Source organism: Coptis chinensis, chromosome 4 (assembly GCF_015680905.1).
Source record: "Coptis chinensis isolate HL-2020 chromosome 4, ASM1568090v1, whole genome shotgun sequence".
In the NCBI taxonomy this organism is placed as follows: domain Eukaryota; kingdom Viridiplantae; phylum Streptophyta; class Magnoliopsida; order Ranunculales; family Ranunculaceae; genus Coptis; species Coptis chinensis.
This window is the reverse complement of record NC_141459.1, coordinates 28738209-28763537: the sequence shown is the minus strand read 5'-3', so window position 1 is coordinate 28763537 and position 25329 is coordinate 28738209. Positions and strand designations below refer to the sequence as shown.

At 37.0% G+C, this 25329-nt stretch overlaps 2 protein-coding genes and 1 pseudogene across 3 annotated transcripts; 1 reads left to right on the top strand and 2 right to left on the bottom strand.

Moving 5' to 3' along the window:
• Positions 1 to 118: 118 nt before the first annotated feature.
• On the bottom strand, positions 119 to 7080 carry LOC147503051 (putative inactive kinesin-like protein KIN-7B; annotated as a pseudogene). The gene is made up of 7 exons (XR_015220929.1): positions 6646 to 7080; positions 6293 to 6397; positions 6138 to 6213; positions 5302 to 5666; positions 4146 to 4449; positions 3130 to 3561; positions 119 to 612 (listed from the first exon to the last, which is right to left on the bottom strand). The product of XR_015220929.1 is annotated as a putative inactive kinesin-like protein KIN-7B (transcript).
• Positions 7081 to 10212: 3132 nt separating this feature from the next.
• Positions 10213 to 12328, top strand: LOC147503050 (30S ribosomal protein S31). Its single transcript, XM_086607884.1, has one exon. It carries the CDS (start codon positions 11908 to 11910, stop codon positions 12154 to 12156), a length of 249 nt encoding a protein of 82 aa, XP_086464010.1. The 5' UTR covers positions 10213 to 11907; the 3' UTR covers positions 12157 to 12328.
• LOC147503049 (putative pectate lyase 2) lies at positions 11889 to 14660 on the bottom strand. Its single transcript, XM_086607878.1, has 4 exons — positions 13942 to 14660; positions 13673 to 13776; positions 13422 to 13560; positions 11889 to 13312 (listed from the first exon to the last, which is right to left on the bottom strand). Exons 1-4 carry the CDS (start codon positions 14650 to 14652, stop codon positions 13097 to 13099), a joined length of 1170 nt encoding a protein of 389 aa, XP_086464004.1. The 5' UTR covers positions 14653 to 14660; the 3' UTR covers positions 11889 to 13096.
• Positions 14661 to 25329: the final 10669 nt, after the last annotated feature.

Sequence of the window (25329 nt, the reverse complement as noted above, 5' to 3'; positions counted from 1 at the left end):
ATGACTATGGAGTTTCAAGAGGTTGATAGTGTCCATCCTGAAATACATTTAAGGTGTAAAATATCAAAACCAGTACGGAATTAAACGGGTATTCTAAGAGCTTTTGAACATAAGCACAAAGCTTCAGAAATGGTACTAGTAATGGCCTGATTTATGCTGCTGAATCAATGCGAGGATATTGTAGAGAACAAATGTAAAGAAAGAAGATCTGTTACACTCCGAAAGAAAAAGGAGTTATTTTGAAGCTACGCAAGACTGCAGGGATCCCAACAATTTCACTTGCATCCAGATTATTTTATATCTGCACTCAAGTTTTCACATATGTTCAAAGTCGGACTATCCAATTCGGAAAGGACCATTCAAAGATGTTAGAACTCACTCTCTACGAGAGTTTTACTTGTGGTGTATTTTTATCTTTCCATCACTACCTAGTTGCAGAGACACCATTCAAAGATTGTCAGCAATGCTGGATGCAATATCTACAATGTTTAAGGAACTCAGCTGATCATGAGTTAGAAATAACGATCCCAATAGAATTGCTTATCAGATCCTCTTACATTAAGGTTGCTGAAGACTTTTTGTGTCACGAGTCAACAACTTCCACTTGGGCACCTGAAATTACATGTAAACATTTTCTGTAAGTACCAAAGCTCACATAGTCACATGTCAATAGGGAAGAACTGTTAAAATGAGAACATATGTGATTTTGCACTGAACAAAATGCTTAGACATTGGGGACACAGGACACCTCCCTGTCAAGTATCAAAGCTCACATAGTCGTATGTCAATACGAAAGAGCTGATACAATAACAACGTATGTATTTCACACTTAACAAAATGAGTAGACATGGGGACACCACCCGGTCTTAAGAAGCGCCACAAAAAGGACAAGGAACCTAACATTGTTTCTCATGATAGGCTCTACCAAATGAACTTTCATACACATCTAGCAACCAAATGCTACTTTAACTAACGGAAAGTGACTCAAAAAAATCTTCACCACTCAAAAGTATGAATTATAATTTTTATTCTAGCAACCAAATGCTACTTTAACTAACGGAAAGTGACTCAAAAAAATCTTCACCACTCAAAAGTATGAATTATAATTTTATTCTTTGTGGAAATGTTATCCACACAATAGAAATCTTCCTCACAAAAAATTAGATGTTCTAACCTCTTTAGAATATATAAAAATTGTTTAGAATGATGTCTAAAATGTCCTCTTTTGAAAAATTGTTTAAACATGGAATAGTGTTGTGGATTTATCCCAAAATCGAATTTTCAAGAGTAAGTTAACAAAGTTTGTTTATAATTCTGAAACAACTTTTGACAAATTGTTAAACACATTCTATTAAGCTGATTTTTGGTGGAATCAACAAATGGGAATCACTCGTGGACTACTAAGGGGATGCTCATCTAACCCAGTGTTAAGTGGGATGCCTAACCAAACCATTGCAAGTATCCACCAAAAAACTCATCCACAAACTCAATTCTTATTTCCGTAAGTGCACTTTTAGAATGGTTTGAATGATGTTGAAACGGAACTACGTTATACCACTTTTGAGTCACCATAATATGATATCCACCACAAGATATGGCACAACCCATTCCTGTTCCTTCTCATTGCAATCAGTATATTCTTCAAGATTATTCTGATTCTCCATGACACCAACTGGAGTTCATATAAAAAACCAAGCCAATCAATTTCGTATCAAAATTTATTTTCATGGATCCGTGATATGATCTGTTTCATGGTAGCCAACTTTGCTGCCACTAGATCAATGAGTGCTCCAACCTTTAGAAATTAGCTCCACAAAGAATTAACTTAATTTCACTTAATTAGTGATTGTGTTCAGCATTACTCCTGTTTGCTTAAAAGAAGGAACACAGTGTACTATAAATACGTTGGACTGAGTTCAACTGGGCCATGCCAATAAATCAACAGGAAATGTGGCTTCACCACAGACACCTAGAGTTTCTAGCGAATGATAAAAGGAGGAGATCCCCCAACGTTATCCGCAATGTATATAGAGCATTTTAGAATGAAGATATTTTAAAGAAGGTGCTCAATTACATCAACTAGTTGAACTATAAACAGAAAATATCGAAAAAAAGAAAGTAGTACATCTAACCACTCTATAACACATATTATGTATTGCAAGATTATAGCTCAACAAAAACGAATTTTGGTTTCATCTCCATATTGTTTTAGATATTTCTTGATATATCGTGATATGTTCTCAATAACTCTTTAGAATATATAACATACAATAAATTAAGTTGTCATTGTCAACCAAAATTGATTGATATCATCATATATCACGATATATCCCAAAATATACCCAAAACCATGAATTTATCGTGAACTTTCATACACCATTTAGTAACCAAATGCTACTTTAACTAACGGGGCGGTTATATGAACTCCACTTAAAGTGACTTCAAAAAACTTCACCACTCAAAACTATGAATTAGAACCTTATTCTTTGTGGAAATGTTATCCACACAATACAAATTATCCTCACAAAAAATTAGTTGTTTTGAAGATGTCTAACGTCTTCGAAAATTGTCTAGAACGTTGTGGAATTATCTAACAGCCCAAAGTTTTTTTAATTTCGAAACAACTTTTGACAAGGTTAAAAATATCCTATTAAGCTGATTTTCAGTGGGGGTGTTCTCTATTATGGGATGCCTATATCCGCCAAAAATCATCCCTCAATTCATCTTGTAAGTCCATTTTTAGAGGTGGAGTTCTTTTTGAGTCACCATAAGGTGGATTTCATATAGTCATCCCCTTAACTAAATTCATTAGTATCACACTATAAACAAGATTAGCAAGTATTAGAAAACACCAGAATATTAAAAACAACTTGTTCCAAACCAATACACAACAGTATAAGGTATATATTAGATTTCAAAAATCCAACAAATCACACCAAGAGAGCCGAGAGGACTGTCCTTTTAAAATGGTAGTCAAGCAACTCGCATAGCTCATCAACAAAATAAAAGAACTTTTAGCAGATAATATAAAATGAAAAATGACAGTGAAGAAGAGATAATACTAGTTAACCATAACCACACTATTTCAAGAAAAAGCTAGTTAACCACAGAGTCAAATTGAGTACATACCTTTAGCATAGTCTTTTGGCAGGTGCTTGAGAAACATCTGCATTTCTTTACAATTTGGTCCACCTTCCGCAAACAAGTCCACTAGAATAGAAGTAATTTGGTCCACCTTTCACGTAGACCATCTACGCTTTACATGAGGGAGGATAAGCTGTGTTTCCAACTGTAGGATCTCTCGCTAGTGGGTGCGAAGCTGAGGTCAAACATCTCCTTGAGAGCATTTCCTGGCTCTACGAATCCAATTAACTTCGCCACAAGGGAAGCACTTTCATTTATGTGTTCCATGTTTTCTGTGTCAGTAAAGAGGCGTCGAACCAGCTGTAGTCTCCTCTGCTTCATGTTCAATCCAATACCCCATCTATCGTAGAGGCTCACTCTCTCCTTTTCTGCATTCGCTTGCATAGCATCTCCCTCTCTCTGCGAAGGGATCTCATGCTGTGTTTCCAAACTGAATGTTAAACTGATTTATTGGTGAAATAAGATGTAATCAAAGACCAACAAAAAAACACTAGAAAAGTTTGAACTTAAAGTCTGAAGTCTTGGTACAAGTTTTGTTAAATTCCATGTTAATGGTGATGCTAAGGAGAGTTGTGACATTGAGAGATGGAGAGATACCAAGAAGAAGAACAGAGATTGATTAATTGATAGAGATTGTGTTGGTTTGAGATTGATTAGGGTTAGAGAGTTATTGTTCTTTACCTAGAGTTACATATTTGTACTAACCTACCTTGGGTGTGAAGTAACCCAAAACATGATAATAGAAACTACTAGATATGGATGAGTTTGACTTATAGTCCACACTTATAGAAACGTGGGACTTTACATATGTCAACTACGTAAAGGGGGCGCACGCCCTCAAACCAAGAGCAAACAAGGGGCGCATGCCCTCATATTCTAATAAAGTTAAAGGTTGTCAAATTCAATATTTTGATGCATGCTATTACTATTAGAGACAAAAAAGTGCTGCTTGTAACTTCTGCTGTTAGGAAAGAAACGACAAATGTAGTAGAAGATGGTACCTGGAAGCTGGTGCGATGGAACTACTATGTCCCCACGAGAATTTGCCCTTAAGAAAAGACAACCTCTTGAGCTCTACCTCTATGTAAATGCTGTCTGTGTGGTCACCTTTGAATAGTAGGATAAAGTAGGTTCTGTGGACCAATGAGACATTGCAGGTCTCCCAAAGTTCAATTATCTCTATTTGCTACCTCCTGAACTCTGTAATCCTGCTTGAGGGAGATTCAAGATCATCATGCATAGGATCAAGCCCACATCTTTGCGAGTGTTTCCAAATTCACTAACCCGTACTTCATTTTCTTGACCCTACCATGCATAAGATTATAAGAAACCAAAAGGCAACACCAGATGTAACTATGTAAGTCTCAATTCATTTAGTATAGATTTGTTTTCATACTTTGACTTATACAAAGAAAATCTAAAGTATCATTGTTCTATATTATCCATCTATTTTAAAGAAGAATCTATATCAACTATTGCAAGGAGTGTGCTATGCTGCCCACACATACAAATTTGGAGGTATTGGGAGACTAAATTCCCAACACTAAGATTGCAATTCGAAAGTAAATTACCATTATAGCAATGTTATCCACATCTACTTTGATGTCAGACATTTACTTTCATGATTTTTAGTTATTCACTGTGACCTTGTCTGTAATTATCATTCAAATATCTCACACATAAAAGAAACATTTATTGCGATGTTTCATTCACGTGCAATACACATGCATTTCTACTACTGTACATCTATGCTGGTTAATGTTTTTATTTCTAATTTTTATTTCTTTTGAAGTTGGAGGGGGGGAGGGGGGCAAAGGATGTTCTACAGGTAGGTTTTGAGCTTGTGCTGTACGTGATTTTGGTAACTTCTTTCCCACATCCCCATTTTAGCCAGATTGCAGTAGGTGGGTTTATTAGTCATAACTATATGTATCTGGCAAGTTTTTTTCGATGGATCAGAGGCCTTTCTTCTATTCCCCAGGAACTATAACTCTTATAAAGCAAGAGAGCTGAAGTAAAAGTGTGTAAAGGGTATAGAGGTATATCTGGTTAACAAAGTTAACCAGAGCCATCAGAAGACAAGTGTTTCAAATTTCACAAAATTGCAAGGAACTTCTAATTCTCAAGATTAGATGGTAGCAAGATCTAAATAATTACCTGGCTATTGACGAATTGTTCATTATACTGCAGTTTAGCCATTTCCTTCAGTCCTGTAACAAAACTATGGATGCTAGTGATATCATCTTCAGCTGAGATATTGGGATCCTCTTCTTTTAGCTCATCTAAAGAAGCACTGTGTTCGGAAAGATTAGAATCTTCTATCGACGACTTCTCATTCTTGGCATCATACTTCAATGCAGAGAACTTCTTTCTTGAACGATTTGGTCTTCCAGGGAAATCAAATCCATTTGGTGGTGTGCTGACATTCTGATCTACCTCTTGGAAGCATGGAGAAGATGTGATACTCATTAGTGATTCTCTGCTTCTTTGAGTTAACTGCACGCTACTGGATCTCAATAGATCTGATGCCACAGGCGAAGGAGATCACTCTTCAGGATACGGATTAACAAGACAGTCTATGGTTTTCTGTACATCCTGAAGTTTCAGCTCAAGTGCACCATATGCTGATTCAGTATGAACATGCATCAATTCATCTCCATTTGGTAGTGAACTAGTGATGATACTGATTCTCTATGTGTTGCATCTCCATTCCCAGTCACTATACTTTCACTTTCTGCAGGTAATGAAGCATTGAACTCAATATCTTTGCTTGTGCTTGATTCTTCCACCTTGATACATCGAACTTCTTTGCAGAGGTCTTCAAATTCTTCTCTTGTACCTTGTACATTGTCCTCCCACCCTTGACGCTAATCAGGTCCTGCAAATTTAATTTGTAGATTGAGGACAGTGTAGAGGTACCATCAAATTCCCTCTACATTTGTCAATGCTGCAGGTAGTAAAGTTGAATTTGACCCACATACATTGGGTCATACCTGATATTTCTGTCAATGAATTGTCATCTTCCCATGCATTCTGCGGAACTGATTTTGTTGGTTTATCAATCACTGCCTAGAAAGATTAAAAATAACAAGAATTAGCTGTTAGTCCTAGACATGAATTGCTCAAACAGAATAATTAAGGGAAATACCACATGTCTAGAAGCTTTATCATCTCCAACCACTTTCAGCAAATCCTCAAGCTGTGATTGAGCAAGATCTCGTTGCCGTGTCGGCTCTTTTATCTCTTTCTCCATCTGCAGAAGGCAATCCAACAATAACCACATGACCTATTTCTTGGCATGTCCTTTCTTACATGCATGAGCTTATGCTTATGCAGTAAAGTAAATCGAAGCAGGTTGGCAAGTAAGAAATTCAATCATATTTCTGGAATAAAGAACCACGACGAAATACAGTACTCGTCTCATACAGACAAAAGAGACAAACTTGTTATGTGCGTGCCTAATTGCCTATATTCTTAAAGAGCATAAAAGCTATTACTGGCCTTTTCAATCTGACGATCTTTATCCCTCAATAGTGCTACGCTATTGGACTTTGCAGGAGTTGGTATTGGACATCTTAACTCACTCTCAAGTCTAGCAAGCTCTTTTTGCAAATGCTTTACCAATGCCTTATCTGATATAACCACATTTACATGTGCATTTGTGGCCACTTCTTTTGCACAACTGGCAAATAACAGGGTATTTCTTGTTTGTTCAACATGGCTTTGTGCTGGGCTGATTGTGCATATGATAGCAGTTCTTGCATTTCCTCCCAAGGAAGGTTGCAGTATCCGTGTAAGCTTAGAGTCTCTGTAAGGAACATGTGCATTCCTTCCCTTGCTGTTTACGGTGAAAAAAAACGACCAATTAGTAGCATAATATTTCCACCTTGCTAAAGTTTTCCAAGAATGAAAGAACAGCCAAAAGAAATATTCAAATTTGAAATATATTGATTATCATGATGAAATTGCAACCATGCAACAGTTCTACATCAGTTCCAACTCAAAACAGCTAAACAGAGCTACAATTAAATGATATAGAAAAGTCAGGAGAAGTGTAGATAATGAACATGAGAGTAGCATCCTAATCCTTTTCAAACGTCTGCTAAAGCTATTATATAGAATTTCACTTTTCTCCGGGTTGGTTATAAGCCATAGACAATGTGACACTGTAAAACAAGCGAAGATCTAGGGATGAGATTCTTATCCATTCTATTATATATCTTCAACGTATGTGTGCAATTCCGCCAAACAATGCTTAAACACGATATCATTTAAGTCTTCAACAATGCAGTACCTTTTGAGTCCTCCAACAAAATAGATGATATCTAAATGATCACAGATAAAAAATTTCCATGGCTAGCCTTTGGGCTTCGTATATAATTTTAAAAGTTTGATGTTTTCATCCCTAAATGTCAATATGCTTTCTTTAACTGCAGAACCAAGCTGAATTGGTTTCTCTCTCTTCCTGAGTCTTCAGGTGAACTTATCCAAATTTTTATACAAACTTAGATTCAATTTGATGTTTCAGGCTTAACCACCAAGTTAATACTTTGCTCATACACTATACATTTTACTTCTAAGTTCACAAATTGTGGTGAAGACTTCTGCCTTGTATTTCAAAGATTTTGTACCTAAATTCCAGCCCCTCAACTATGGGTGACTTCGGATCGGATAAAGGGTTTACGGAAAAAATTCCAATTTTTTTCGGATGGCAATATCCTTTCCAAATCCGATCCAATTATTTTTCGGATGGCAATTTTTTTTCCAAATTCGGAAAGTTTGGAAAATCAAATTTTTTTTGGAATTTTTGGAATCCGCAAAATATGGAAGTAAATTGGAAATTTGAATTATATAATCGGATTCTCTTTTAGAATAACAATTTTTTATCCAGTTAATACATTTATTTAGCAATCGTTTTGAAATGTATTAATTCAGTAAACAACTTAGACCTTTTAACACGTTCATTCAACAAGTTTTTCTTCATGTTAATGCATTAATTCAGTAAATAGGAAAATGGGAGAAAGAGAGACATGTACTAGAATGACAATATTGATTTCTTGAAATTGTGAGAGAGGCAATAATATGTAGTTTTAATTTAATAATTATATGAAATAGAGAGTTATATGTTAAAAATTTGGAAATTAATTAAAATCGGATCGGATTTTGAAAACACATCCAATTTTGATCTAATTATTTTTCGGAAAAATCAAATATTAGAATGACGATATTGATTTCTTGAAGGTGTGAGAAAGACAATGTTCTATTTCTCTGGGGTTTTTATTTGGTTTGTAAACTATATGTAGTTTTAATTTAGTAACGATATAAAATAAATAAAAATTCGGAAATTAATCGGAAATCGGATCGGATTTTGAAAACACATCTAATTCCGATCCAAGTATTTTTCGGAAAAATCGGATATCGGAACACAAATATCATTGCCAAATTTGGAAAAATATTGGATCGGAATTCGGAAAAATTGGGTTTTCGGAAAAAAGAGACACCCCTACCCTCAACTATGAATTTCTCGGGTTAAATAAAAATTTCTGCCTCAAGGATGAAAAGTGTGGTGGTCCACCACTTCGATCTCAGGGCTCGCACATATTAATGTTCAACCCAAAGTTTGTTTTTAATTCCCAAACAACTTTTGACAAATTGTTAAACACATTCTATTAAGCTGATTTTTGGTGGGAGTGTTGTCCATTATGGGATGCCTATCTCCACCAAAACTCAGCCCTCAATTCATCTTGTAAGTCCACTTTTAGAGGTGTAGTTCATTTCGAGTTGCCATAAGGTGTAAGGTAGAGTTCATATAACCATAGTACAAAATATCGTGATATGAGGGTATACCGACCTTTGAAATTACGATACGTATCGTGGATATATCCCCTTATGTGGGGATATTTTACATTGGCATTGCATACATGCAGATATCGAGGATATATCGACAAGTATCAACAAATATCTCCATATTGTAGATATTTCTTGATATATTATGATATATTCTCAATAACTCTTTAGAATATATAACATTCAATAAATTAAGTTGTCATAAGCAATGGGTTTAATCTCCCTGGTACTTAAATGGTTGCACAAAAAACCCCCGGAAGCGAACAAATGCATAAAACCTCCCTATTATTTAAAACATAACATCAAAGCCAAAACAGACCAAAATACCCCTGTGAACTCTAAATTTATATTTCGAATTTAAAGAAAACCAGTCTGACGTCATCAATCTTTACTTATAATTTCGGCTTAAGGGCAAACCGAGCTGATGTCATCCTATGTAAATTTGTATTTACATATGACAATATAAAATTACACAGTCTTCTTAACCTATTTAAATTTAAATTTTCATATGAAATTTTTTTTCTTTTTTTTCATAGGAAAATTTAAATTTCCATAGTATTTCTACATATTAAAATTTAAATTTACATATGTAAAATTAAATTTCATATGAAAATGTAAATTTACATAGTATTATACATATGTAAATTTAAATTTACGTACATTGCTGACGTTAGCCCGTGTTTTTTCTTTAAATTCGAAATTAAAATTTACGTACATTGCTCACGTTAGCCCGTGTTTTTATTTTGAATTCGAAATTAAAATTCAAAGTGGAGTTGGGGTGACTTTTTTTAGAAAATTGGGGGTGTTCTCTATTATGGGATGCCTATCTCTACCAAAAATCATCCCTTAATTCATCTTGTAAGTCCATTTTTAGAGGTGGAGTTCTTTTCGAGTCACCATAAGGTGGATTTCATATAATCATCCCCTTAACTAAATTCATTAGTATCACACTATAAACAAGATTAGCAAGTATTAGAAAACACCAGAATATTAAAAACAACTTGTTCCAAACCAGTACACAACAGTATAAGGTATATATTTAGATTTCAAAAATCCAACAAATCACACCAAGAGAGCCGAGAGGACTGTCCTTTTAAAATGGTAGTCAAGCAACTCGCATAGCTCATCAACAAAATGAAAGAACTTTTAGCAAATAATATAAGATGAAAAATGACAGTGAAGAAGAGATAAAACTAGTTAACCATAACCACACTATTTCAAGAAAAAGCTAGTTAACCATAAAGTCAAAACTGAGCACATCACCTTTAGCACAGCCTTTTGGCAGGCGCTTGAGAAGCATCTCCATTTCTTTACAAATTGGTCCACCTTCCACATACAAGTCCACTAGAAGAGAACTAGTTTTTGTGTTAGGCGAGAAACCCTTGTCAAGCATGATATTGAGAAGTTGCATTGCCTTGTGGGTATCATTTTTTTGGTCTAGGCATCCTTGGACCATGATATTGAATGTGAAATCATTTGCAGCAAAACCCTTCTCTTGTATCTCATAAAACAAATCTTGAGCTTCTTTCAAATTCCCTTCTCTAAAACATCCACTAATCATTATGTTAAATGTCCTAGTGTTAATAAGCTGCAAATCCCTGGCTGAGAGGGTATGAAAGAGTTCCTTCGCCTCACTTTATTTTACCATCTTTGCACATGCCATCAATGATGATGTTGTAAACCATAAGATCAGCTTTCATTCCATTATTTTCCATCACACGGAACAGTTCCATTGCTTCAGCAGAAGAACCATTTCTAAAGAGGCCATGCATTAATGAACTATATGTGAACTGGTCTGGTTGTTCCCCACAAGCTATCATCTCTTTCAGAAGCTCTTTTGCAACCGAAACTTCTCCACTCTTGCAAAATCCAGCTATCAGGGTATTATAGGTAATAGTGTTGGGATTGATTCCCTTGCAAACAGTATCCATCCATCAAACTATTGTATTTGACTGTGTCAGCCTTGTCACCTATTTCAATCATTGTCTGGAATAGTTCAAATGCTTCATCGACCATCCCGTCTTTGCAAAGAGCGACTATTATTATACCATATGTGTGTCCATTAGGTAAGATTCCCCTACCTGTCATTTCATTAAACAATCTTATTGTGTCTTTCCCTTTCCCTGAACTGCATAAACCATCAATTAAAGCATTGTATGTGACAACATCAGGAATCATCCCTCTTTGAGACATCAATTGTAACAAATCAAAAGCTTTGTTTGTCCTGCTTTCTTTACAAAGAGCATCCACCAAAATGTTAAAAGTTATGACATTAGGTGCCAACATTTTGTCAAATAAATGCATGGATTCTCCTTACAAAGGGTGTCGATAAGCATATTGTATATATGAGCATTTGGAGTAAACTGTTTCTTTTCCATTGCCCTCATAAACTGAAGAGCAGCAGTAGAATTCACAGATTTGCAAATCCCATTCATTACTGTCCCATAACTGACTTCATCACAACAAGGATATCCGTTATTCAGCATTCGGGTAAAAAGATCCATAGCGTAGGCAACTTTACCACCTTTGAGTAGGGTGGTTAAAGTAACGCGTTTCAGAATACTGGGGAGAATAGCAAAACCGAAATCAACCCGACCCATATTGGAGTAACAACTGACTAGTGTAGAAAGTGTAACAATATGAGGTTCATCCATCCTTTTGGTAATTGGTTAAAAGGGTAAATGGAAGGCGCCCAAGTGTTCCTGACATACATCTGCCTCGAACAAAATACGAGAAAGAGGAAGTAGTAGAAGTAGAACTAGTCTTGGAATGGAAAAGTAAAATGTGTGTTGGGTTTTGTAAGGTTAAATTATAGTCTGTGATATGTTGACACATATCACGATATATCGCGATATACCACAAGCCGGATAAAACTTTGGAAATTACGAAGTGCGAGAGAGGCGAATTATTATTGAAATGTCGATGATGATGATGCAGTGGTGCGGCGCAATAGCAAGGAGAGTAGCTATGACCGAAGGAGCTGCTGTTGTTTCAAGTTCACCAGTATTATGCGGACGTGGAGATAAGAGGACAAAAAAAGGAAAGAGATTCAAGGGTTCGTATGGGAACGCTAGGCCAAAGAAAGAAAAGAAGATTGAGAGAATCAAGGATAGAGTCGAAGTCCCCAGAGACACTCCATGGCCTTTACCTTTCAAGCTCATTTAAATCAAATTTTGCTTTCCTACTATTACTTAAATGTTCTTATTATTCTAGGGTTTTAATTGAGTTTGTTATCTTCTCTAATATCAATTTTATTATTGTCAACACAGTTATGAGATGCACTAGTCACTAATAATGTACACTGAATACTTGCAGATATTCTATGTCATTCCTCGTTTATATGCTCTTAATTTGTCCTTCACTTAGATGCTAAAACCCTTGGGTGCTAGGGATTGTGTGAAATTAGAGCAAGTCTCTGTTCTAACAGAAAACTCTTAGGTGCAAGATGGCCAGGTGAGGTATTTACGACCTTTAGGTACATCAATAGAACCAACCGATTGAGATTTTACTGTCAAATTAAGAATGCTCTGTACTACTAGTTGTCATTCTGCCAAAAGAAGGCTTCAGAATTTCCGTAGAGTGCTTGATGAGCGAGCTGTCAGATTCTACTATGACTTATCCAAACTCAAAGTCAGAAGCATGCACACCACTTGCTGTATCGATAGGCCTTTTTTGTACACTAGAACCTCTGGATTTGTTGCGTCTTGAAGGAAATGCTCAAGTTAGCTTACTAAGCAATGATCCTGATTAGAGTTTCTTCCCGAGTCTTAAATCATGATTGACCCTGATATTCCCATTCAAACAAACATTGTATTATTTATTGAAGTTATACTCATACATAATTACAATAGGCTGACCAACATTCAATACGTTCCAGGAGATCCACTCCTTATTCTAGAGACCGTACAGGACAAAAAGAAACGAGGATTGCTGTTGCAAGACAATGCATTAAACCTTCACAATGCTCTTGAAAACTATACATTGCGTACACATTCGATGCCTCTGATGTCCTGAATATTTCTCAAGAAAGAAGCTCAACTGACCAAAATTAAGTTGCGCAGTGGAAAATTTTAGGCAGTAAGACGAGGCTTGCAATTCTATTGTGCTAACACGGTCTCCTGGGAATGCAGCGCAGAGGGCCAGCATTTGATGTTAGAGCAGGAGCCATTGCTCCTTCCGCTACAGTGAATGCTTGAGACATGGAATATAAAGGAGCACAACTTCCCCAACCAGACTGAGTGAAGTAAGCACCATTTACAAATGTATCCTTTGAAGATCTCCATTTCCAATTCTTCCATCCGCCGCCCTCTCTCTTTGTAACCTGCCATATAATACAGCGCAACCCACGTGAAAATCCTACAAAGCTTGATATTGGATGAATTGGATTGAACAAGAGGGGCAATGTCCATGATTGAGTCATGTTGATATACCTGTTTGGAACTAGGATTGTTTGGCGCAATAAAGTAGTTCCCTTCACTGAGTATAGTAGGATTAGCACTTCCACCTATGGCATACATATGCCACTCATCATATCTGTTGTTTGCGACGTGGGCATATCCAAACCTTACCCTGTAATGCAACATATTTACATTTAATTAAGGATGATATACTGTACTGGTTAGAAACAACTGTGAAATTGTGAAATGTTTCATTCGGCAAAAGAATAACCTCCCCCACTCACCTAGGCATTCTTTCTATTAAGCCAGGGCCGAAATGGTTAAAGACAACAGTAACTTTCATAATCTTGTCAGCTGTAAACTGATCATTATGTCCAAACAGCATCACCTGCAAACCCATCTTGTTTAGAAATTGAACTCAATACTAATGATGAAAGATAGCAAAGAACCTGTTAAATGTTTCACAGATAGTGTGAATGGTGTAATTAATATTGTAATATGCCCAATATCCACAAATTGATATCTATCTAGCCTGAATGCCTGATGGACTTACTTTATCATGTTGAGAGAAGAAATTGTTAGAGATGGTGATAGCTGTTGAGGCATGAATGACATCGATCAGTCCATCACTACATCGAGCTAAAAAGCAGTGATCCACCCACACGTTCGAAGATGTAAATATTGAAATAGCATCACCATCAGAGCCAAGCCGATGGCCAACATGCATTGGGCTGCTACGAACTAGCCCCCTTTTCCCAGGCTTACAATCATGAATACTGATCCCATGTATGATAATATGGCTCACCCCTTGCACGGTAATACAAGGTCCATAAGCTATTTCCACGTTAACCCCTCTCCCATCTATAGTCTTAAAACTATTCATGATGAGCTCATTCTGTAGCTTAATAACCATGTCCCTTGCAAAAATTATCCATAAAGGCTGTGTTTGTATAACGCCATAACGGAGTGTACCAGGTTTTGGGTTGATGGGATCATCAGCTGGGTTTGTGACTACATATATGCCTCCAAACTTTCCACCAATTGCTGCTTTACCGAAGCCAATGGCGCAGTCAGCTAAGGCACGTCTATTCAATGCCCAATTGGGATCGTTTCTCCAACAACTATCTATTTTATTCATGAGTCGAGTATTTTGATGGTTCTTCGACACTGTGCTGTACTTGTTTTCAAGTGAGAAAGCTTGCATGGCTGGAGCCCAACATGTTAGGAAGCATGTAAAAAGGAGTAGAGAGGTTTGGGAGACCATGTTTGAGTAATGAGTTGTGTCTTGCTGTGTGCTATTCAAGCATTCAACTATATATACTAAGATGAAGAGGAATAAACTTATTAAAGAATGCAAAAGGTGGTGCACACGACCTTATGATTAGCAATAGACTTTGTTCATTTATCAATTATATTTAGTAAAATTTGTCACTTATTAACAAGAAACGTGGTTGCACGAGTAAAGAGTTGCGGCTTGGGAGTGTTCACTTGAGAGAAGTATCACCATCCAAAAAAAAATTACTTGAGAGAAGTATAGTTTTGGTCTTTTTTTTTTCGCGATAATATTATATTTTCAATTGGAATTATATTTAGTGCTATATATGCCTTCCCTGCCCGGTTTAGATTGTTGAGCTAGGACTCGAACCAAGTGTTCTCTCCACTTTAGTGCATAGAAGATAGTCTCACATTGGTTATCTACCACTAGCTAAATAAGTATTTGAGGACTTCCTCTACCATAAGGGCGTGCCCTTAGGTACAAAGACTTTTGTGTTAGGAGGGAGGACTTACCCAAAACCACACACGCGCACTCGGTTTAGGCTTGGGCTTGGGCTTACTGTGTGTGTCTAGCTAGTGGGTAGTGGCTTGGCCAATTGTCTAAACTTGTTTTGCTTTAGCAGCAAGTTTCAGACTTCTATTCCTAGTAGGTTTCTCTTCCTTATATGTTTTGGAAACCGACTAGATGTGACCGACCTTACCTTTATATAATCAGGACTGTGCGTCCATAGAGGGTACTTCCACATCCAGAGAAACAAAACTCGCGAAACCCTAGCCTCTTATTCTTCTTTTCTTACTGTACCTCTAGAGAGAGTTATACTGCCGTTCTAGAGAGCAGCCTGTTCGAGTGCAAGTCAGTCTGCTAAACCATTGTATCCTGCGAGAAAGACGCCACTGTTGCCTTTATGCACCACTGGAAAGGGCGAAATCTTTTCTTAAGAATAGCCTAATCCGCGCTTTGGTTGTTCCCTATTACTACTGTCCTTGTCTTAGCTTTATTTTTTTCTTTATTCAATTCGCATCCATCAATCTTAAGGAAAGAATCGAGATGTCTACACCACCAGCGTCACCAGACACGCCAAACAAAGAAACCAATTCAGGAGTCTTGGAGGTTACTTCGAATATGAGGGATGTTGCACCTCTACTGAATGCTTACAACTTACCATATGTGTCAAAGATTGAATCCTTTAGTGGTTCACACTTCAAGCGATGGAGAGAAAGGGTGTTCTTAGCCCTAGATGTATTCAACTATGCAAAGTATCTCACTGATACAGCACCCATGGAGGGTTCTAATGATTTCGAAAGAAATCAAGCTGCTTGGCTCAATGGGAATAAGGTATGTTGTCATGCTATTTTGAGTATCTTGTCCAATGAAATTTTTGATAATTATTGTTCAAATAAGAATGCACATGCTATATGGGAGAGTTTGAACAAAAAATACATAATAGAGGATGTTGGTACTAAAAAATATGTTGTAGGGACTTTTCTAAAGTTCCAGATGAGAGAGGATAGAGATGTAACGTCTCAAATCCATGATTTTCATGTGCTAGTTAATGATTTGAAAACTGAGGGTATTGATTTACCTGAGACCTTTATTGCTGGATGTTTAATTGAGAAATTCCCCGAGTCTTGGAAACATTATAATTAAGAATAGTATGAAGCATAAACGCAAACAAATGACTCTTGAGGATGTGATCATTCACATTCACATAGTGGAAAAGAACAAGACTCGGGATGAGGTGTTGTCTAAGGAATTCCATTCCAAAGCCAATATCGTTGAAGGTAATCCCAGCAAATTCAACAAAAACTCTAAAAAGCAGAAGTACAACAAAAATAAGAATTTCAAGGTCAAAGGCACTTCTTTTAAAATGAGTGGTACTGACAATGGAAATTGTTATGTTTGTGGTAAACCGGAATATAGGGCTTTTTAGTGCAGGCACAAGAAAGACACTGATGATTGATAAGAGCCCAAAACTGTAGTTTTAACCCTGTAACAGTCATACTTTTAGACCAATTATGTGAGTAATAATTAAGAGTTAATATTGATTACGTGTTTTTATGCGTTTCAAGCTTCAAAGTCAATTATGTGCAGAAATGTGCCACTTTGATGAGATAAAGGAGCAATGGTTGGTTGCTAAGGAGTTCTGTGATTAAAGGCCAAGATTCAAGAAGACAAAGCCTTCCGAAATCCCGGTCAAAGCTGAAAAGTCAAAGTCAACGCGGCGTAAAAAAGCTTGATCTTGTAAGTCAGTGAGAACTTCCGAAGACCATATCTTTGGACTCAGACCTCGGAATTGGGCCTACCTTACGTCAAAACAACCGGCTCAGAAAGAGCTTTCCAATGGTCCAAGCCTTGGCCCAATCAGAGGAGAAGAAGTGGACGAAAAGTCTGTCGAAGTCAACTGCAGCTGAAGAGGCCTTTTTGGACTGAAAGAATTGGGTTTTGGGCCTGATTCTCTGGCCTAAAACATGGCTCCAAGCCCATGCACGATTTTTGGATCTGAACATATAAAAACAAAAGCTTAGCTATTTGTTAATGGTAGCTAGTTAGACCTAAAACTATAGATAATTCTAGATCTAGTTTTCATTAATTAAATTAAGTTTAGTTTAAATTCAATTCTTGTTTTAGATTAAACTCTTAGAATCGTTGTTCTTCATTAGTTTGATAAATAAAATAGTTAGTTTGTCAATTTCGATTTTTGTCATTTACAATTGTTTAGATCTAAATTCCTTTATTACTTGTTATTTATTTCCTAGTTATTACCTAAGATTTCAATTATTGTTTAGATAAATTGCATAAAGATAGAATTTTTATATGATGTATAGTTATAATTCAATGGGAAATGATAGTGGTATGAATCAAGGCTAAACCTCCATTAGAGGGGTTGAAGAAGCCTTGATGACGCTTGATCTTTGTTAAACTTAGGAATCGTCATGATAATTATTCCACTCTAGGACCGATTAATTCACCATGAGAATGGGTTTAATCGCTCACATACTAGTTATGAATTGGTAGAAATGCCATGTATAATTGGGGATTATAATTACTATTTTGATATGTAAAGCATTCAATATGGATCACGACGAGTCTTGTTAGTAGGATTAAGTCGAGTTAAGGTGGATTCAATTCCCTTTAATTCTTTATCTAGATTCAAACCCTTAGCATTCTCACATTTCGTTATTCGTAACTTGTTAATTGTTTTCCCCTCGTAGTATAGAATTCCCTTCGTAAATCTCTCATTAGACTTAAGACCGATTAGTTGACTAGAAAACATTCCATGCTAGAGAACTAGGAGTGGAACGAATCATCTACTCTTCTATATCTCATAGGATTGAGAGTAGAAATCTTTGATAAATATAGGCACGTAATAAGTTTTAGTTTATTTACGTTTTGAGTTTCATCGTTCATTTCGTAGGTAAATTATCATTTTTATCTTTATCAAATGGCGCCGCTACCATCTTAGTTACCTTTAGCATTGTTTTCATAGTATAATTAGTTATTTTTAAGTCCCATTAAACCCACCTACCCTTGTTTGATTCATACTGTGGTTGTCCGGTTCAAGGATTGAAAAGTTCCGCGAAAAATTACACTCGAAGCGCGATCTGCTTAAAACGGAGTGCACCTCGCTATGGCGCTGGAACCTTGAGCGCGACCCACCCCGAAAGCACGACCATTCTAAAACAGTGTAACTTGAAGTTACACGGAAGCGCACCACGCCAAAGTGGCGCGCTGCACTCTAAGCTGAATTTTGCGGATTTCCACAGTTTTGTTTTGAACTTCGAAGTTTTAAGTTTTTCAGTTTCTAACTTGTTATATACACCGAACACGCGTAAACAAGACGCTATTCATAAGCGAAGCAATGACGCTTGTCGGGTATTCCTTTCTTCCATACCTCGTGATCTTCGCCAGAGGTTTATACTAATATATCAAGATTGTTTGGAGGGTTGTCGTGTTTAGACTTAGACTTGCATGAGATTAAGGTCCGGTCGAGAAAAACACCGAACGTAATTAACCATCAACGCCAACAAACAAGTCTATCGAGTATACCAATCACTACACCTCTAGCTATTATTCCACCCACCACACCGACATAATGGTGAAGAAAAAGAGAGACTCCTCTCTCTTCGACTTTTACAAAGCCTTGAGCGATAGCCCTAAATCTTGCATCATCGTTCTAGCGGACCAGTTGGGGGATTTTGAATCCCCCAAACATATTTAATTTGTTACCCGTTTTCATGGTTTAGACCATGAAAACCTTATCAAAGATGTCGTGGATTGAACAAGTCCTTATAACATTCCACCATCCTACGGTTGGTGCGGAACAAATTAAACCGGGGTATTTCCCTTCACCTTAGCCGATAAAGGCGCGCCTTGGTTAATTGCCCAAAGCGCCTAATTCAATGGACTCGTGGGCTAAACTTGTTCAACTGTTTATGGAACATTTTTGCCCACCCCTAAAGACGGATGAGATGCTTTCCAAGATTCATTTTTTCACGTAATCCTCATGAATCATTTTCTCGAGGCTTGGAATTGTTTCACCGACCGCTTATAGAGTGTCCACACCATAACCTAGCAAAAGACACGTTAGTTCGTGCCTTTTCAAAGGACTTCTACACCACCATAAAGAAGTCCTTGACATAATGAATGGGGTAGTTTCCTAGTAAAGGAGCCCCGGAGGCTTACAAATTTTTAGAAGATCAAACTAAACGCAATAATAATTGGGGTAGTGATGATATCCCCGCTCCTCGCTAGTTCTTCTTCAACAGTTAAGGCACGCGGTATGTTTGAGATGAAACCCGATCCGAACTTAAAAATTTAATCGAATCTCTAACTAAAAAGGTCGAGGCTATTTCGCTCAACAAAAAGCCTATCCCCGTCATGAATGTAAACTCCAACCCATGTAATTTCTGTTTTTGAGTCCCCGAGCACCACGACTCCTATTGTCCTATCGCCTATGAACAACAACAATTAGAGCAAGATAATGTTTGCTCCATTAATAGCTATCCTATTCCTAATGCCCCATGGAGACAACATCCCAACTTTAGTTGGCCGAAACAATCAACAAGTTACACCTCCGGGGTTTAATAACCAAAATGTTAGGCAAGCAAACAATTATAACCAAGCTCCACCTAGACAAGGACAAGGTCGGGGAATTATAAAAATTATAACAACCAAAGCGCAAACCCACACAAGGTCTAGCACAAGGTCAGGGTAATTATAATAGTTTAATACCAATAGAGGTATCGTTCCGGTTAACAATAATAACTATCACAACCCACCCATAAATAATCAACGGAGATAGTTCCAAATCACCACTTGTGACTACTACACCTACACAACCGGATCGTATCGACGCCTTTATACAAGTTACCCAACAACTTTTCCAAACAATGACTCAATCAAACCAACAGATTACAATCCATAAATCAGGGCATACAACAATTAGCCCAAGAGAAAACCCAACCAAAAGGTGTGTTTCCAGGACAAGCGATACCAAACCCTAAAATAGCAAACACAGCCTTTGAGGTAAACGGTAATACTAGTACGGAAACTACAATCGTAGGTGACCTAAATGCCATCACCACTCTCTGTTCTGGAAGAGTGGTTGATAACAAAGTAACTATGCCTATAGTTACCCCATCAGTACTCCCTACACCGGATATCGAACTAGATACCGAAATAGAAACTGAAGAGCCTACCACTGTAGAGGTACCAGTTAAACAACAAACTAAGAAATAGAAAGCCAAGGTTGCACATCAAGTCGAGCCATACGCTAAATATAGAGCGAAACCACCATTCCCTCAGAAATTAGCCATGCTAACTAGGGATACAAACTTTGAGGAGATTAGGAACGTTTTCAAGAATCTAACGATAAACCTTCATTTTCTCGAAGCTATTAAAAAGCTACCTAACCACGCTAAGTTTCTTAAAGAGTTGTGCACTACTAGGCGTAAGACCAACATACCTAAAGACACCTTTCTAACTGAACAGTTCCCAACTTTATCCGAAAATAATGGAATTGTTAAGTACAAGGACCCTGGTCGTCCTACTGTAAAATGCACCTTAGGAGATTCCCACACGACGACCTCTTTATTAGACCTAGGGGCGAGTGTTAACTTACTCCCATATTATTTGTATAAACAAATAGGTCTACAGGAAATGCAACCTACAAGAATAACGTTGCAATTAGCGGACAGGTCAATTAAGTATCCTAAGGGTGTAGTGGAAAACGTGCTTGTTAAGGTTCAGGATTTTTACTATCCTGCTGATTTTGTTATCCTCGATACAGAAGTCGCTAACGACTCTGTACCGATCATTGATATATGCTTGGAGAACACTACTTAGAGATTTGAACTCTCTAAGTTTGATGTAAAAGCACTCAAAGTACCTTACTCACGATCTTCGTTGAGTAGAGTTAGAATAAGGATTCGAACTACCTAAAGTATAGAACAACTACAAATTGGATGTTACAATAAGGGAACTAAGGAGTAAGGTTATAATACTAGGTTTCTTCCTAACAAACATTAAAGCAAAACATTTAAGTTTGAAATCATGCACTTAAACAAAATACAAATTACTAAAAAAAAAGGTGGAGAGTTAATCCTCCTCATGTGAAACTATCATTAGTTGTTTATTTGAAAAGGGTTTTGATTCTTCCTAGACTCATAGACAAGTCCCTAATGGAAAAATAGAATTGATCCCTAGCATGCATGGCTCACTTAAGAGCTCATACATGCTAGCAAGTGAAACCAAACAATGACTTATCTCTAAGCTCATTGTTTGATTTCTAACTAGACACTACACCAACTATCATTTTGGGATAGGATGTAGTGTTAGTTGTTCATCCTAAAAACCTACCAAACTCACAACCAATGTTTTTCCCTCACATGAGTTGGATTAACTCCCCAAAAGGGAAGTTAGCTCATGATCCTTGGGACAAGGACTTATGAACTAATAAAAACTCAAAAGAGAAAGAGAGAGAGAGAGATAGAGAGAGAAGAAAATCCACAACCAAACTCACTTCTATTATTTCTTAGAAGAACAAGTGTTCCTCCATTAAAACTATTACAAGCTTTTCTAATAAAATCAAAAACTTACTTCTCATTTTCACTAAGGAACTAAAATAATGTCATGTGAGGAAAATAAGTCAAGGGAGTAATTGGAGTGTCCCCACATTTGTCTAATTTCTTCTCCATTTGAGAGAAATCTCATTTCCTCCCACGTGAATTATCAAACCACATTGATTCATTTTTATCTACCACATTAAAACAAAGTGACACCTTGCCTTTTTTTTCACTATTAACACCTAATCTAATTTATTACATGCAAGGTGTCAACTTTGCACCAATAATTTGTTATCTTTGTCTTGACATGCTCCATGATTGATGACTCATCCAATCTTGTGGCCCCGCATAGTGGGTCCATGTAATGGAATCCATGTGATCCGACCCAATTTTGGGCAGTTTTTACAACTTCCGCCCTATCGTAGAGTTCATCGCCTCGATTGTCCGAAAGCAGCTCTTTGTCGATTCGAGTCCCGGTTCGAGAGGTAGGAGCTTTGGAAGTTTGATGCTTCAACGTGGATTTGGGAGAATTCATATATATACCGTTCCTCGTGCTTTATGCGCGAGTTTTAACCAATATTTCCATGTTTACCGTGCAAACCCGCAAAAGTATGAAAACATATTTATTTCATGATTATTAAACACATAATAAACCAAATTTATATGTCTCAATGGGGTTTCATAATACACTTTTGGGTGCTTATCACACTACCCCCTTAAACAAAGACTTTTTTGTCCTCAAGCAAAGAAGAGACACTAAAATAGATAAGTGGCCAAAAATGTGTAGTCCTAAACTAATTCTCGCTTAGCAGTGTGATTGCATTGACCATATGCAACAAGGCCGTAAACCACTAGGAATTCCCTAGTGGGACGAAGTTATAACCTGGAGAGTTTTTCCAGTAAAAGATACTCACAAACTTTATTTATACTACAAATCGACTGGGATGTAAACTTGTTTCCTAAATTAATCTCGATATCCATACATCTCCTTAGCGGGGAACGAGGATTTATTTCTTTGAAACTCAAGTTAATATGTATTCAATAATTAAAACATCTACATATGATTATTCATGCAAAGCAACTTTTCATTGAAATATACTAGCGAGGTTGTTTCGGATCCTTGGAGAGCATACCTAAATGGGTTCAAGGCGGTATGTGTTGACACATATTCACTCAAAATTTTTCCACTCGGTTTTGTTAACTCTAGTGTGCGCAAGCACACGCGTTCCCTTACATCTCAATGATGATAAATCGAGGAGCCGGAGTGATCAATCACGCCTACTACTTATTATCACACCACCCTACTCCTAATTGAGCTAGAGGTCTTTATTAGGTATTGGGGGCTTAGGTGATAGTGTACAAGAAAATGGAAATGGATAATCAAAATTTACGAAAGTATGAGAGAATAGGGTCTTCATATATTTATACTAGAGAAATCCTTTTTCCTTTCCTCTTATTCTAACCGAAGTTTTTCCAACCTTGTTCTTAAGCCTCTCCTCGATACTAAGGATTTTTTTTATTTTATTTATTTTATTATTTTATTTATTTATTTTTTTATAAGGCTTAAGAACATGATTCTATTTTCCTTCTTTTTCAAGCAAATAACCTAATTTATATTTGGGACAAGTCTTTCTCTTTATTCTTTCCACATTTCATCCTATTTCTCATACTCATCACTTAGGTAGGTTCTTTTATTTGGTTTAATAGATGGGTAAGGAATTTTTGTGGTGAAAGTGAAAGGTTTGATGAAAGGTTTAGTGGAGTGACTAGCGGTAATATTTGTAATGAGGTTAGAATTTTTAGCTATGTCGATCCAAAGAAGGCCTAAATTCTCGCCTCTGGGTTCTGGTGGTGATCAAGTAAGTAGATCGTAATTTCCTCTAATCGAAAAAACTACTCCTCCGTCATCATCACACAAAATCACTCATATCAAGGCTTTTTGTTAGATTCTCACGGGGTTTATAGTTTAAGTAACTAACGTTGTTTCCAAAAACTTACCGCTATGTACAATCAATGATACTCAAGTACATGAATATTCATGAAAAGATGTATAAAACTATTGCGACGTCATTATTATCTAAAATTTCTTAAAAACAAATCCTAATTCGATACTAATGTGAGATTTCTAGACAATTTTCATCATTGAAAAGGAAACAAGACTTTGTCACTAAGTACAATTATTAATATGAAAAATAAAAACTATATATAGGCTACAAGATGCCTAATTCTTGCTATAGGTTTAAAAGCACCCCCAAAACGTAATGATGCTTAGTCCTCAAGGATCAATAATTAAAGAGAGAAAGTACTTTGAGAACCGTGGAGCAAAATTAGGGGCTAGATTGATGGAAATCGAGAGGTTGGAGATCATAATATATTATTTAGAAAGAACAAGAAAATGTTCAATAGCACACTAAACATAGCACAACGATATAATAAACCAAAATAATCTGAAACATGAAAAACAATAGCACACCAAACGAAGGTTTAGCTAGATATATGTACAATGGCAAACTCAAGTTTACCATCCAAACAGATGTGAAGGTCCAAGGCCCTCTTTAAGGAAATGCATTTCCTTAGCATCGCTACCAATAATAATAGTCTGCCAAATTTCGCCCATTCTTTGTCTCCTGATTCTCTCAAATTGGTCTTCATCTTTTCGTCCTTTGGGTAACATTAACATGCCTCGTATCGAAATGACGACGCCATTGACGTGAAACCTTAATGAGCGAATGATTCTGTTTTCTTGGGCACATGGAATCCACCTTGACCCACCATGAAAAGTAGCCGCAAACCGGGGAAATGTGTCTTCATGATTATTCGCGGTGGATCTGGTAAAAGTATATACTTATCCCGAAAAGTGCGAAGCTCGTTTTCAGCCGAGACAACCTGACCTAAAATGTTAAATAATGCATGACCACGAAGCTAGTGAATCAATACAACGCAGAAAGCGGCCTCATTGGCGAGAAAAAATGCCAATCTCCCATAATGTTTAGAAGTACAAATAACATGGCAGTCCCCATGTTCATGGTCATGCTTGCTAATGGAATGGTGATGTTACACATGGCACATGGCCATCTCCTTTCTCGTTTGATCTCAAGACCATCACCATAAGAGTCGCCAAATGCTTGCCACCGAAAAGAACGGTAAGAATTATGATAGATGTAATGCCAAGATGCAAAGAGGTTCGGATATGGAAGGTCCAAAGTTAAGAGCAAGTTGTTGTTCAGAAAGATATGAGGTGTGTCACCAACTCCGATTGTGAATCCGTCTAAAAGAAACCATGCGATGGTTGAATGCTGGTGTGTCATCCATATTAGCATAAAAGTATGCAGCCCAAACTAGGAGAATAAGTTTGGTCAGTTGAAGAATTAGGGAAGACCACCCAATGTTTGTGATGTAATCATGGAAGAGATGGCCATAGGCATTGGAATCCATCATAGACTGAAAAGGATTGCTCGGGAATGATTTTGGGAGGGGACCATGGATGATGAAGATGCCGTGTTTGATGAAGATGCCATAGTGGATGAAGTAATAAACTAGGGCACGCAACTGGATGGAAAAATGAGTATGTAAGAAAATAGACCATCCCAGAAAGCACATG

Excerpts from the sequence above, each read along its gene's own strand:
- LOC147503050 (XM_086607884.1), top strand. The coding sequence starts at position 11,908 with ATGTCGATGATGATGATGCAGTGGTGCGGCGCAATAGCAAGGAGAGTA.
- LOC147503049 (XM_086607878.1), bottom strand. The coding sequence starts at position 14,652 with ATGGTCTCCCAAACCTCTCTACTCCTTTTTACATGCTTCCTAACATGT. Across the intron at positions 13,777-13,941 it reads TCTTCTCTCAACATGATAAA|GTGATGCTGTTTGGACATAA; the intron begins GTAAGTCCATCA and ends ATGGGTTTGCAG. Across the intron at positions 13,561-13,672 it reads TTAATAGAAAGAATGCCTAG|GGTAAGGTTTGGATATGCCC; the intron begins GTGAGTGGGGGA and ends GTTGCATTACAG.